The sequence below is a fragment of the Danio rerio genome, chromosome 3 (assembly GCF_052040795.2).
Source record: "Danio rerio strain M-AB ecotype USA chromosome 3, GRCz13ab, whole genome shotgun sequence".
Classification (NCBI taxonomy): Eukaryota; Metazoa; Chordata; class Actinopteri; order Cypriniformes; family Danionidae; genus Danio; species Danio rerio.
Window position 1 is genome coordinate 1,865,985 of NC_141023.1, and position 13,986 is coordinate 1,879,970.

General features: G+C 37.6%; 1 protein-coding gene across 1 annotated transcript; it reads left to right on the plus strand.

The window, feature by feature from the left end:
• Positions 1-766: 766 nt before the first annotated feature.
• Positions 767-11,929, plus strand: LOC147845377 (uncharacterized). Its single transcript, XM_087243709.1, has 3 exons — positions 767-843; positions 9,018-9,067; positions 10,600-11,929. Exons 2-3 carry the CDS (start codon positions 9,056-9,058, stop codon positions 11,791-11,793), a joined length of 1,206 nt encoding a protein of 401 aa, XP_087099835.1. The 5' UTR covers positions 767-843; positions 9,018-9,055; the 3' UTR covers positions 11,794-11,929.
• Positions 11,930-13,986: the final 2,057 nt, after the last annotated feature.

Genomic DNA, 13,986 nt, shown 5'->3' on the forward strand with positions numbered 1-13,986 from the left:
ACTACCTTCTGTGCCACTGCCACTGATGTTATATTATATGATGTAATATTATATTATATTACATTATCTACAATATTAGTTAATCAAAAAAAGCAGAAAAAATTCAAACAAGGTGCAAAAAAAAAAAAAAAAAAAAAAAAAAAAAAAAAATATATATATATATATATATATATATATACACACACACACACACACACACACACACACATATATATATATATATATATATATATATATTTTTTCTTTTAGACCTAAAATTAGTTTTTAGAAAATGGATGAGAACCACAACTTTAAATAGCTTATATAAGAAACAATACAATTTTGGAGAATATTTATTTATTATTATTGTCACTCCACAGTACAATTCAGTTAGTGGCATAATGCACTAAGATTTAGCTGTCCCACGGTAATGACACAGTTATTTATACAGTTATAAGTCATAAAAGTGTAAACAATTAAAGTTGTAACAACTGTGTAATTAAAGATAATGCTGAGCATGATATTTTGCATGCAAAATGCAAAACCCATGAGAAGGAAAAATAATAATAAAAGCTAAAGTCCAGGAGGCAAGAAACAGTTGGAATTTAAGGGGGATTTTGGGTATAAAAGTGGAATGGAGAAAATAAGGAATAATAAACTCTAGGAATAATATCTTAATGAAACTAAATTAACAGAATGTTTAAAACTACATGACGTTACTGACTCTTGTACAGTAGGTGGCGGTAAGCACCTCAAAGTTGTTTGCAATCCGTCATTAACCAAGAGAAGAAGACGGCAGAAAGCGAAACCTTTTTTTTGCTGTACACGGGGGACATTTTACTCCGAGCGTGTTTGAGTTTCCAGGTAAGTTGAACGTTTATTTTTAGTTTAACAAGGTGATAAATCTTGACGTGGATAAAAAGGATTTGGTTTGAGCAAAACTAAACTTCTTAAATGTGATAGCCGCTAGCTGCTAGGGTTATCTGGTAGTTGTTGGGTTACGTGTCGATGTATTGACCTTAAGCAATCGGCCTTTGTCTTTTCTTTTTTTAAATGGACTCAACAAACATACAAATTACACAAAAAAAGAAAATGATTATAACAACGACAATGACAGATCTGGTTAAACAATATTATACTAACACATAAAAAGGAAAGAAAAGATTTTTAAAAAATAAAAAAAAATAAACAGATACAAAAATAACACAAATACAGCAAGAGGAAAGAAGGACTTGAGTATCTGTGATATTTCCAAAATATTTATCATAATAATCCAAAAGTCTGTCACTTTTCTTGTTATTAACTAGTCCAAGGGATTTAATAAAACATCAATTTCTATTAAAACATGTGGAAAAGAAGGCTGCAAATTGGAGAATTTTTGTTTGTGAATAAAATATTTTCCAAGCAAAGTAAAAAGTTAATAATGTAATTCTCTGAAATATCAGTTTTACCTTTATAGTAACAGATAATATCTTGTAGTTGAAAGGGTCTGGAGAAAACAATGTATACCTATATGAAGATAAGCTATTCCAAAAGCTTCTTGTGTTATTACCCTGAAAAAAACATGTGAATCAGCGTTTCGTCTTCAGTTTTACAAAATATGCATGAACTTTCAACCTCCAAATACTTCGCCAAAGTACAATTCACTGGATATATTTTATGAAGAATTTTAAAATGAAGCTCTTTTATTTTTGGGGGTTGAGGCAGTTGCTCAGTAGGTAGTGATGTCGCATCACAGCAAGAAGGTCGCTGGTTTGAGCCCCGGTTGGGTAAGTTGGCGTTTCTGTGTGGAGTTTGCATGTTCTTCCTGCGATCATGTGCGTGCTCCGGTTTCCCCCACAGTCCAAACACATTTGGTATAGGTGAATTGGGTGGGCTAAATAGTATTGTATGAGTGTATGGAGGTTTCCCAGAGATGGGTTGCAGCTGGAAGGGCATCCGCTGCGTAAAAACTTGCTGGATAAGTTGGTGATTCATTCTGCTGTGGCGACCCCGGATTAATAAAGGGACTAAGATGAAAAAAAATGACTGAATGTTTTATTGGGATTGCAGTACTTATGAGGTAATAGCAATCGGTGTTTCTCAGTCACGTTCGATTTTTGTGTGATGTCACACATGCACCATTTTTGGGGTATCGCTTCCAGAGACAACTTGAGAGAAACAAATAACATAAGAGATATATATGCCTCAGAAAATGTCAAGCTGGAGAAGCACAATAAAATCTAGAGTACACTGCACCACTGCAACTAAACAAAGATGCTAGGAATCAGACTGCCAACCCCTCATTTCCGATAATAATAATAATGACATGACATACTGTATACCATCTATGTCTTAATTTACATTGTTTTAGTTTGAACACCATTAAACGACAGTAAGTATTTCTAAATATGTATTGCAGCTTTTCGTTTCATAGTTACATCTAATATTTACATTTACAAACTATTGGACTGATGTTTGTATCTAAAGAATTACAAATATGAACAATAAATGTAATGAAAGCAACAGAACAAAAAAATGCAAATGCTATTATAATTTTAATTAGTCAAATACATTATAGAGTACACAGAGAACAAGAAAAAACATAAAAAAAACAATAAATCCAACTTTTTAATTGTTTAATACAAAATAAGATATTATGAAGAAAGCTGGAAACCTGTAACCATTGACTTACATAATGTTTAGCTTTAAGCAAAAGCACTTGACTGAGTTTTTTTAAAGAATTATTTAATTCAGTAAATACTTACCCTGTGTTTGGTTTTGAAATATCAGTTTTGTTTTTGAAAAGAACATAAACAATAAATGAGTTAACAACAAATCTTATGTCATTCTCCATTTACTTACATTAAAATATATTTATACATATTGTATTTTTATTCAGGCATTGAGGAAGAAGTCATTTCTGGAGCAATACATCATATTGTTTGCATAAGACTATTTAAGTAGGAATAAACATCAGCAAAACACACTCATACACATAGTGGAAAAAGAAACAAATTTACAAACATGTAGAGGAATTTGCAAAGACTGTATCAAATTAGCAAAGAATGCATTTATACACCAGTATTTTTCAAGTTCACACAACAGGTGTCAGTTCTCCTCCAACAGGCAGTTTACTTCTACACATCTGTCCATGCACAATTCACATTAATTAGTCTCTCAACTACTTCCTTAAGCAGGTCGCACACCAGAAGCGCAACACAGCGCGCACATGACAGTTTAAAGTATCACACACCAGACGCGCACATTCGAATGATATTTAACATGAAACTAATCAGATGGCGCTCTGTGGCGCGGCTGAAAAATGAACTGCGTCCTGAGCTGTGGACGGGCGCCGCCGATTTGCGGCGCCGGTGTGTGTATCCTGATAGAAACCTATGTTTAGAATTCTAAAATGCATGGCGCGGCGCTTCTGGTGTGCGACCTGCTTTAGTGTTGTGCCTCTCCTTCAACCTCACGTGTCTCCGCTGCATGTTGTTCGTCCACATCTTCAGCTGACTGCAGAGTTGGTTGTCTTTCCCTCCTCTTAGTTTATCTTGCAGAGTGTATAGTGTCTGTCTGTATAGTTTCTGTGTGGCCCAGATGTAGAGATGGTCCTCAGTCTGGGTCAGTCTCCATCTCATGTGCAGTTTGGCTGGCAATGACAAAATTAAAAACATACAGTGCATCTGGATAGTATTGACAGCACTTCTCTTTTTTTCCACATTTGATTGTTACAGCCTTAATCGAAAATGGTTTAAAATGATTGATTTCCTCAACATTCTACACACAATCTCCCATAATGACAATGTGAACAAGAGCTTTTGAAATTGTTGCAAAGTTCTTAAAGTAAAAAAAAAGCTTAAAGATCACATGTGCATCAGTATTCACAGCCTTTGTGAAGCTCTAAACTGTGCTCAGGTACATTCTGTTTCCATCATTCTGGAGATGTTTCAGCAGCTTCATTGTTCACATGTGGTCAATTCAGCTGATTGGACATGATTTGAAAAGGCCACACCTGTCTATATAAGGGCCCAGGGTTGACAGTGCATGTCAAAGCACAAACCAAGCATGAAGACAAAGGATTTGTCTGTAGACCTTGGAGACAGGATTGTCTAGAGGCACAAGGCTGGGGAAGGTTACAGAAACATTTCTGCTGCTCTGAAAGTTCCAATGAGCACAGCGGCCTCCATCATCCGTAAGGGGAAGATGTTTAACCACCAGGACTCTTCCTAGAGCTGGCCAGCCATCTAAGCTGAGTGATCAAGGGTGGAGGGCCTTAGTCAGGGAGGTGATCAATAACCCGATGGTCACTCTGTCTGAGCTCCAGCTTTTTTCTGTGGTGAGAGGAGAAGCTTACAGAAGGACAACCATCTGTGCAGCAATCCACCAATCAGGCCTGTATGGTAGAGCGGCCAGACGAAAAGACACTCCCCGCTGGAGTTTGCCAAAAGGCATCTGAAGGACTCTCAGAGCATCAGAAACTAAACTTTCTGCTCTGATGAGACTCAAACTGAACTCTTTTGGAGTGAACGCCAGGCGTTACGTGTGGAGAACAGCAGGCGGCGCTCATCAGCAGGCTAACAGCATCCCTACAGTGAAGCATGGTGGTGTTGGCATCATGCTGTGGGGATGTGTTTCAGCAGCAGGAACTGGAAGACTAGTCAGGATAGAGGGAAAGATGAATGCAGCGATGTACAGAGACATCCTGAATGAAGACCTGCACAAGAGTGCTCTCCACCTCAGACTGGGGCGACGCTTCATCTTCCAGCAGGACAATGACCCAAACCACACTGCCAAAATATCAATGGAGCGGCTTCACAACAACTCTGTGAATGTCCTTGAGTGGCCCAGCCAGAGTCCAGACCTAAATCCTGTTGAACATCTCTGGAAAGATCAGAAAATGGCTGTACACCGTTGCTCCCCATCCAACCTGATAGAGCTTGTGGCGTCATATTCAAAAAGACTTGAGGCTGTAATTGCTGCCGAAGGTGAATCAAAAAAGTATTGAGCAAAGGCTGTGAATGTACTGATGTACATGTGACTTTTCATCTTTTTTTATTTTTATTAGGGCACCTATGGTGAAAAATCTACTTTTCCAGCTGTTTGGATAGACATGTGTGTAGGTATAGTGTATAGACCAGGGATGGGCAAACTTGATCCTTGAGGGCCGGTGTCTCTGCAGAGTTTTGTTACAACACCAGTCAAACACACCTGAACATGCTAATCAGTGTCTTTAAGATCACTAGAAATCTATAAGCAGGTGTGTTTGATTAGGGTTGGAGCTAAACTGTGCAGGACACCTGCCCTCCAGGACCGAGTTTGCCCAGCCCTGATATAGACCGTCATATTGGGCTGATATAAACACACACACCATTTTTTTCAATTTAACAACATAAAAAGGTGGACCAATTGGAGCGGTTTTCACAGGGACCGCAACTTGAAGTAGAGTACCATCCCCCCGCCCACCAACATTGACAGGATTGACAGGCGCATCCCCATATCCTCAGTTTGTTATTTCACGTCTGCCATTTTCAGCATGTGAGTCAAAGCGATGTCATTAAAGGAACACCCTTACTCTATTTTAGATGTAAGGCTCATTGGGCTCAACACAAGTTCAATATTCTCCACATTATCGCTCTAATCTGAATTATTGTTTGTACCCTTTGGGTAGTTTTGCAAACATGTGTATTTTTCATTGCATTTACAGAAGCTCCCTGTGATCTTAACTAGGTGCAGCTGTAAAGTGTGACCGGGTTGCCTCATTTGCGTATCTCTCTATTGGAAATAAAATAACGAACTTGCCTGCAGGTCGCACACCAGAAGCGCCCCTCGGCAATGTGCAGCGCCATGCATTTTAGAATTGTAAACATTGGTTTCTATCAGGGTACACACAACGGCGATTATTTTCATGTGAAGCAACACACCCCTAAAACAGCAAGCTGTGTACACACCCCCAACATGACACTTTTAACACATTATAATAAAAACCTCTGAACTGTGTGTATAACTGGACCTAAACTGGCACACTCAGAACAACCATAATAATATTAAATCTTAAAAAACAGGTAAACTATGTGCCCTTTATATCTGCAACAATTTCAAAAACTCTTTCATCATATTGTTATTATGGAGGATTGTTTGTGGAATGTTGAGAAAATCTATCAATTTAAATCATTTTGGAATAAGACTAACATAATTAATTTTGAAAAAGTGAAGCGCTTTCAATACTTTAAGGATAAACTGTATATGCAGGACAAATATTACAAATAGAAAAAGTAAAAATATTGTACAATAATGCTACATGTTTATGAGAATATGAGACTTGAGCATAAGATACCTGAATAGAATTTTTTTTTTACGTGTAAAGTCTAAAGTATTAATTAACTCCCAGAAAGCATTATTTGCTATCTACTAAATCAAAAGTTTAGAGATGAAGGTCTCTCCTCTTAGATAGCCCTTTACATTCTAAGTATACATGAATTAATGCCAATGTGTTAGTCGGAGCTCTAAGAACATCGTATAGTGTGCCACACTGCTCTGTCTTGTTTTAGTCCGTTACTAACCTGTACAGAGGCTTGTGGTGTTATGGACTTTAACATACTCTACTAGAGATAATAACACAAACTCTGTTTGAATAATTCAAAACATGATTTATTTGTCAGGTAAATGTATTATGCCAATTCATTCAGTCAATTCATAAACGATCAATACAACACATCAAATTCTCAAAGACAAATCCAAGATTAAAAGATGCAGACCTGACTTCAAAATATAACATGGAGCATTAGGCCTCCATGCTATGGGCTGATCTGGGTACAGAATTGCCCCGAACATTTAGAAACTTTCCCTTAAGTAGTCAAACCTAGAATCTTGAGGAAAGGTGTGTGTGAATAACAAAAGACATTTGCATTTATTGGAAGAGTTTATGCCTATTGGGGACAAATGGTCATTTAAATAGATCCCCCTAGGTAAAGGGGCAGTGGTTCAAAAGAGACCTGAAGTTATATATTTATTGCTTTGGTTATGTCTGTTTCTGAGGGAATGAGACCATTGTACCGGTCACACTGAGACATTTCAAAATATATTAAAAATGATAGATAAAGTCACTTGGATTGATATAGACTTTGAAATGACCATTCTGTGTGAGTACAGTATGTAGAGAGTGTGAGTGAACAGGGAGTTGTGGGGATGCTTCAAATGTAAATGAAGGAGAGGAGAAAAGCTGGCTTGCCCGCATTCCCACCTGGTGGGGTGGATCCAATTGTTTCTGTGTTTCCAGCTCATATTTGAATTGTCAAAGACATCAAAATGTTTGTGGTATCTCAAGTCTTTCGGAGGATAATCTAAAACATTTATTGGCATTTAAGGGCATGTTCATGTCAATGTGCTTAGAAAAAAAGAACTATATATACATAATACTTTATATATATATATATATATATATAAAGGTTAGTGTAGCATGCACATTAATTGTAGGCAGGACAGGTGTATTTGCCAGCTGTGGGGGGTCTGTCCACCTTCCACAATCAGTACATTCAGTCTAATCTAATTCAACCAAATGTCCTGATTCAGATGTATGCAGATGATACAGTTATTTATACACATGGTAAAAACACAAGTCAAGTAGCAGATAAACCTACACAAGCTATGGCTCATGTCTCAGAATGGTTAAATCAGTCTTGTTTAAAACTGAATGTAAGCAAAACTGTTGCAATGTACTTTTCTAAAACAAACATAGTAAGTAATTAAACAGATGTCTACGTGGATGGGGACAAAATACAAATTGTATCTGATTTTAAATATCTTGGGGTCCAAATTGACTCCAAATTAATTTTTAAATCACAAATTAAAAAGGTATGTAAGCATGTTAAATTCAATATAACTAATTTCCGGTTCATAAAGTCACATTTATCATTGCAGGCAGCTAAAATATTCATGCATTCAATTATTTTTTTCACATATAACCTACTGTCTAACAACCTGGTCACAGGCAAACAAAACAACACTAAAACCTGTAGAGTCACTTTACAAACAGACAATGAAAATACTGGATAAAAAGCCTCTATGACTGGGGTGTCCAAACTCAGTCCTGGAGATTTGGTGTCCTGCAGATTTTAGCTCCAACTTGCCTCAACACACCTGCAGGGATGTTTCTAGAAAGCCTAGTAAGAGCTTGATAAGCCAGCCCAGGTGTGTCTGATTGGGGTTAGAACTAAACTTTGCAGGACACCAGCCCTTCAGGACCGAGTTTGGACATGCCTGATCTAAGACATCATCATTGTAGCATTTTACAAAAACATAAACTGTTAAGCTGGGAAAATGTCATTAAGTACTCAAACATTTGCCTGTTGTATAAAATCATTCATGGTCTGTCATCCCCACCTCTTAGTCAGTTTGTAAACATCAGGAACAGCACACACAGAGCAACACGAGGGGCAGCCCGAGGAGACTGTATTGTCCCACTCCGGAAAAGTACCTTAGGTCAGGGTGCCTTTTCAGTTACAGCTGCACAGTAGTGGAATTCTGTCCCTGGCAGCATCAGAGATATAACCTCATTTAATATATTCAAAAAACATTTAAAAACCTGGATTATAGAGAATCAGACGTGTCATCATTCCTTTTAGAATGAACCTAGCATGTTTTCATTTGTGCCCACCATCTTAATGATCTATTGTTTAAATGTGTTTCAACTAGCTTTATCTTTATTACAAATTGTTGGTGATTTAGTTTAACCAGTTAAACTCTGCGTGCCTGGTCCTGGGGACAAAATTAAGTCATTGGGAGAATAACTATAGATTTAAGAGGTCTGTCAACACTTATATGCATGCGCACATCTTAAGTTAACATAAACCACAGTTGATCCATAGCACTGAAATAAAAGTAAAATTTATGTAATATTTAGCATCTATATTCAATAGTCATGCATGGATTTTCATATCTGATTTTTTAACACATCAAGACTTTATAACTAAAGCACAGCCGATCACTTACATTTTTAATGATTGGCCAGGTTTTTATGTTTGTAGGTAAATGCCTTTGTCCTTGGTGGTTTGCAGGTGGTGAAAGTGTTGACCAAGGAAAGCAGATCTTCATTATGGACCATCTGGTGAGCAACTCTGTTCATTTCTTTGAAAAGCATACATTTATATAGGGCTGGGCAATAAAGTTGGTAGCGGTATTTATTGACCAAACACCATTGTCAATATGAAGAGAATGGTATGTAGTTTTGGTATGAAGCACTATCCGCTTGTTAAGTGTGACGTCTCGCGGAGCGGCTTCCGGGTCCAAGCGCTCTATTCAACTGAATGGGAAGACTCATGAAATGGTAATAATAAACATTTACAAAGCGATTTAATGCTTTAGAAAATCATGATCGCAATATATATGTCCATGCCTAATATCCGATGGCCAGAAAGTGATTCATTTTATAAATTGTTAACATTTTGGTATTTGTTATGCAGCAAACTCAGAGATTGTTCTGTAAACAATTACTTTATATAAAATTAACTTTAATGTGTGATAGGAATAAAACGTGATCAGAAACGAATGATTTCTCCACTCAAATGAATGGCGGCTTGGACTCGGAAACAGTATTACATACATCACAAACACGTCACCACTTAACAAGCGGATAGTTTTATTAAAGGGCACCTATGGTGAAAAATCTACTTTTTAAGCTGTTTGGACAGACATGTGTGTAAGTATTATGTATATACTGTCATATCGGGCTGATATAAACACACACAGTTCTTTTTTTTTTCAAATTTAACAACATATAAACGGTGGACCAATTGGAGCGGTTTTCAGACCGACCGCAACTTTACGTAGGAGTGCGGTCCCCCCACCCACCAAAATTGATTGACAGCTGCGCGCATCAACATGTCTCTGTAGTAATGTATAAAATCATATCGACAAGACAGGACGAGCGCAAAGCAAGCGGGAATAAATGGTCTGTTCAGTTTGCTAGAATCATCAGTTATCATCAGACGTGATCAAGAGTGAGTTTTAGAAGTTTAACATGTTTTAAAACGTGTGCACGTGTGTATTCACTTCAGATTCACTTCATCAGCACAGCTGCGTGTCTCTCTCACTGTCTCTCTGTGTGTTTGTGTCTGCGCTATGTATGTATGTGTGTGTCTGTTTATGACTGTTTACGCTATGTATGTGTGTGTGTGTGTGTGTGTGTTTGTGCTATTTGTGTGTGTGTGTGTCAGTGTGTGTGGCAGCCGAGAATGGGGATTGAGGCATGCTGCTGACAGGCACGTGGAAACGGTGGGCGGGGATTACTCGCCTTAGAGGCCCAGTGCAAAAATACAGCAACAACTTTTTCCCAGCTATAATACAGACATTTCAAACAGCTATAACAAATACTCTGATGGGTGTTTTGAGCTGAAACTTTATAGACACATTCTGGGGACACAAAATGTTTTTTTTTATTTGCCTTAATAATGCTAGTAAATTAAAATAAAGTGGTTAAATGAAAAAAACCCTAATATTCACAATTATATTGTTAAAAAAGTACTCACTAATTATGGATAATGAATTATATAAAACATGACATCATGAGCTTTTTTTGTAATATTGCTCAGCCCTAAATGTATAGTTGTTTTAATTGACAGCTGATTTTGTGCATTTTAGAGAATGCAGGTGCAAGATGCTCCTAATATCGTGTTGATTGGTAAGACTGGAAGTGGGAAAAGCGCAACAGTAAACACCATCCTCGATGATCCAGGGTTGTGTGAGTCAAAAATAAGCTCTTCTCCAGTGACCAGAGTCAGTCAAACACACACTGGATCTGTGAATAACCGCAGAGTGACGCTCACCGATACTCCAGGCATCTCTGCTGACTCACGGTCTGAGCTGAAGACAGCTCTTCAGTTATGTGCAGGAGGAGCTCACGTCATTCTCTTCATTCTGTCTTTAAGCACCTTCACTGAGCAGGAGATGAAGATCGTGAGTCTGTTTGAGCAGATCTTTGGTGCAGAAGCTTTCAGATTCACTCTGGTGCTCTTCACTCATGCAGACCGTATAAACAACAGCCAGTTAAGAGCTCTGATCAGGAGAAACCGTCAGTTGTCTGACTTCATTAATCAATGTCGAGGAGGAGTCTGTGGAATAAATAATAAAGATCCGGCAAACAGACGACAGCAGGTGACTGAACTGATGGAGAAAGTAGAGAGACTGGTGTCTGAGAACAGGAACTCCTGCTACACACTGAAGATGATGGAGGAGGAGGAGAAGAGGAGAGAAGCGGAGGAGAGACGAGAAGAGAAGAGGAGAAGAGAAGAGAAGGAGCAGAAAGAGAGACAACATCAAATTACATTAGAGAGAGTCAGACAAGAGACGGAGATACGAGTCAGGAGAGAATGTGAAGATGACAGAGCCAGAATACTGGAGGAGGAGGAGAACGCTAGGAAGAGGAGGAAAGAGCTGATCCATCATCAAATGAAAAGCTGCTTCTCTGTAGTGATGCTTTGTGCTTTAACAGCAGGAGGAGTTTCAGTGTGGAAGAAAGACCTCTCGTATACACAGGCATTATTCAGGGGACTCATGACTGGAGGATCAGCAGCAGGTGTAGGAGTTTTCACAGGACTTTTCGGAAGATTAATAATGACGAATCAGTTTCTGAGGGGTCGCTGTTCTCCTCGTGAGCGTCCCGCTGAAATTAGACAGTTTTTTCTGAAGACAGCAGGTGTTGGGTTTGGTGGTGTACTTGCTGGAGCTGTGATGCATCAGCTTGTAAAACAAAATCTGCTTCCTATTTCTGTGCTTTCTGGAGCTGCTGGAGCGTATACAGTATTGAGATATTGCAACCCAGACTGGAGCTCTTGATCAGTTGTGTGATTAACAGTTTTTGTTAGCCATATTGGGGAATTTTTTTTATTTTTTATTTTTTGCCAAGTGATGTTTAGAAGTGTGTGTTTGTGTGTGTGTGTGTGTGTGTGTGTGTGTGTGTGTGTATATATATATATATATATATATATATATATATATATATATATATATATATATATTATTTACATACCATAATAATAAATACATTGCAAAATGTTTATGCTGTCAAACAGCACCTGGGAAATATTTGAAGATTTTCACAGGAGGGTGAATCATTTCTTCTTCAACTGTATATATTTCACTGGTGTATTGCCCAAACTGTTCTCTTTTGAGAGTGTATAATGTGACTTATCTATTACATCCACTACTGTTGAATGGCAAAATAAAGTAAGTCAGGTATGAGTGAAGGTTTTTCTTTCTTCTGACTATCACAATGCTTTGCTCGTTCACAAACTGAAAACAGTTTTGGACAAGAAAAAAAAATAAAAGTAAAGATATAAGACATAATCTTGTGCTTTAACTGTGCTGACAAAATATCTTTAGTCCTCCTATGATGAGAGATCTATTTAACCCAAATTTGAGATAAAACTTTTTGTTGTAAAGACTACGTTAGCAGAAAGGACTCTTGCTTTGTGTCTTTACACTCAAAAAAATCTCAGAATCTGCAAACTAATTCTCTAATGGTCAAATGCAGTGGTTTTCAGCCATCTTCATGAAGCCCTCCCTGGAGTGCACATTTTGCATCTCTTCATTTTGAATTTGCTCTTCAGTGTTTGGACTCTCAGTAATGAATTTAAACCACGCTAAACTGAACTGAACTTAAACACTAAAACCTGAACTACCCTGATCCAGTTTCTTGACCGTTTATGTGAAGCTGCTTTGACACAATCTACATTGTAAAAGCGCTATACAAATAAAGCTGAATTGAATTGAATTGAATCTCTCCAATCAAACACAACCATTTCAGGTCATGAGGTCTGTTTTTCATATGTGCATTACTCAATTAGCTGGATTTGATTGTTGATTACTGATTTGGCATGAGGTCTGGTAGCTCAAACCTGCTCGGGAGCAGCAGCAGCTTATTTCATATAAACAGGATTAGATCGGGTTTTTTCAAGGAAAGGTGATACTGAAAGTATGAACCGAATGCTAATATTGTATTACAAAATCACTGCATAAAATTGGAGAAATAGGAATGTAGTACAAATATTTTTTTACGTCTGAATTTAACAGTAAATAAATAAATTTAAAGGGCGAGGCAGTGGTGCAGTAGGTAGCGCTGTCGCCTCACAGCAAGAAGGTCGCTGGGTCGAACCTCGGCTCAGTTGGCGTTTCTATGTGGAGTTTGCATGTTCTCCCTGCCTTCGCGTGGGTTTTCTCCGGGTGCTCTGGTTTCCCCCACAGTCCAAACACATGCGGTACAGGTGAACTGGGTAGGCTAAATTGTCCGTAGTGTATTAGTGTGTGTGTGGATGTTTCCCAGACATGGGTTGCGGCATGAAGGGCATCCACTGCGTAAAAACTTGTTGGATAAGTTGGCGGTTCACTCCGCTGTGGCGACCCCGGATTAATATGAAAAACAAGAAAATGAATGAATGAATGAAATCAATTTAAAACATGTAATATACTGTGGACTAACAAACAATGGCACAAAAACTGTTATAGCAGTGGTACCTCCAAGGGGTTCAAAAAGGAGATTATTTACTATTCTTAGTGAATACTATGTAAGTTTTAGGTATGAACTTAAAGTGCAGTCATATGTACTAATAATATACTAATATATTAATAGTTTTAAGATACCAATTAGGACCTTTTTAAAAAAAAAAACAAAAAAAAAAAAACAAATGTGTACTTTGAAAAGGTATTGCTCTAGTATTCTGGTTCTGAATAAAAGACATGGACAATATTCTCGTATTTCTTCTTCTTTTAAATATCAAAATGCTTCTTTTAATGCAAAATTAATTTAAATAATCAGCTATGCTTGACACCACAGGATTAAAAAACCTGAATACTGATGCAAATGAAAAGTTATTGCGTATCATATTTAACAAACCTTTCATTTACTACAAATTTCATGCAACTGCACTAGATTGCAGAAGACAACAGAATATAATCACAATGGACCAGTTTTGAGAGTAAATTGAGTGTTTATTTGTTATATGCAAATGTTTGGTACATTGAGAGAAAAGT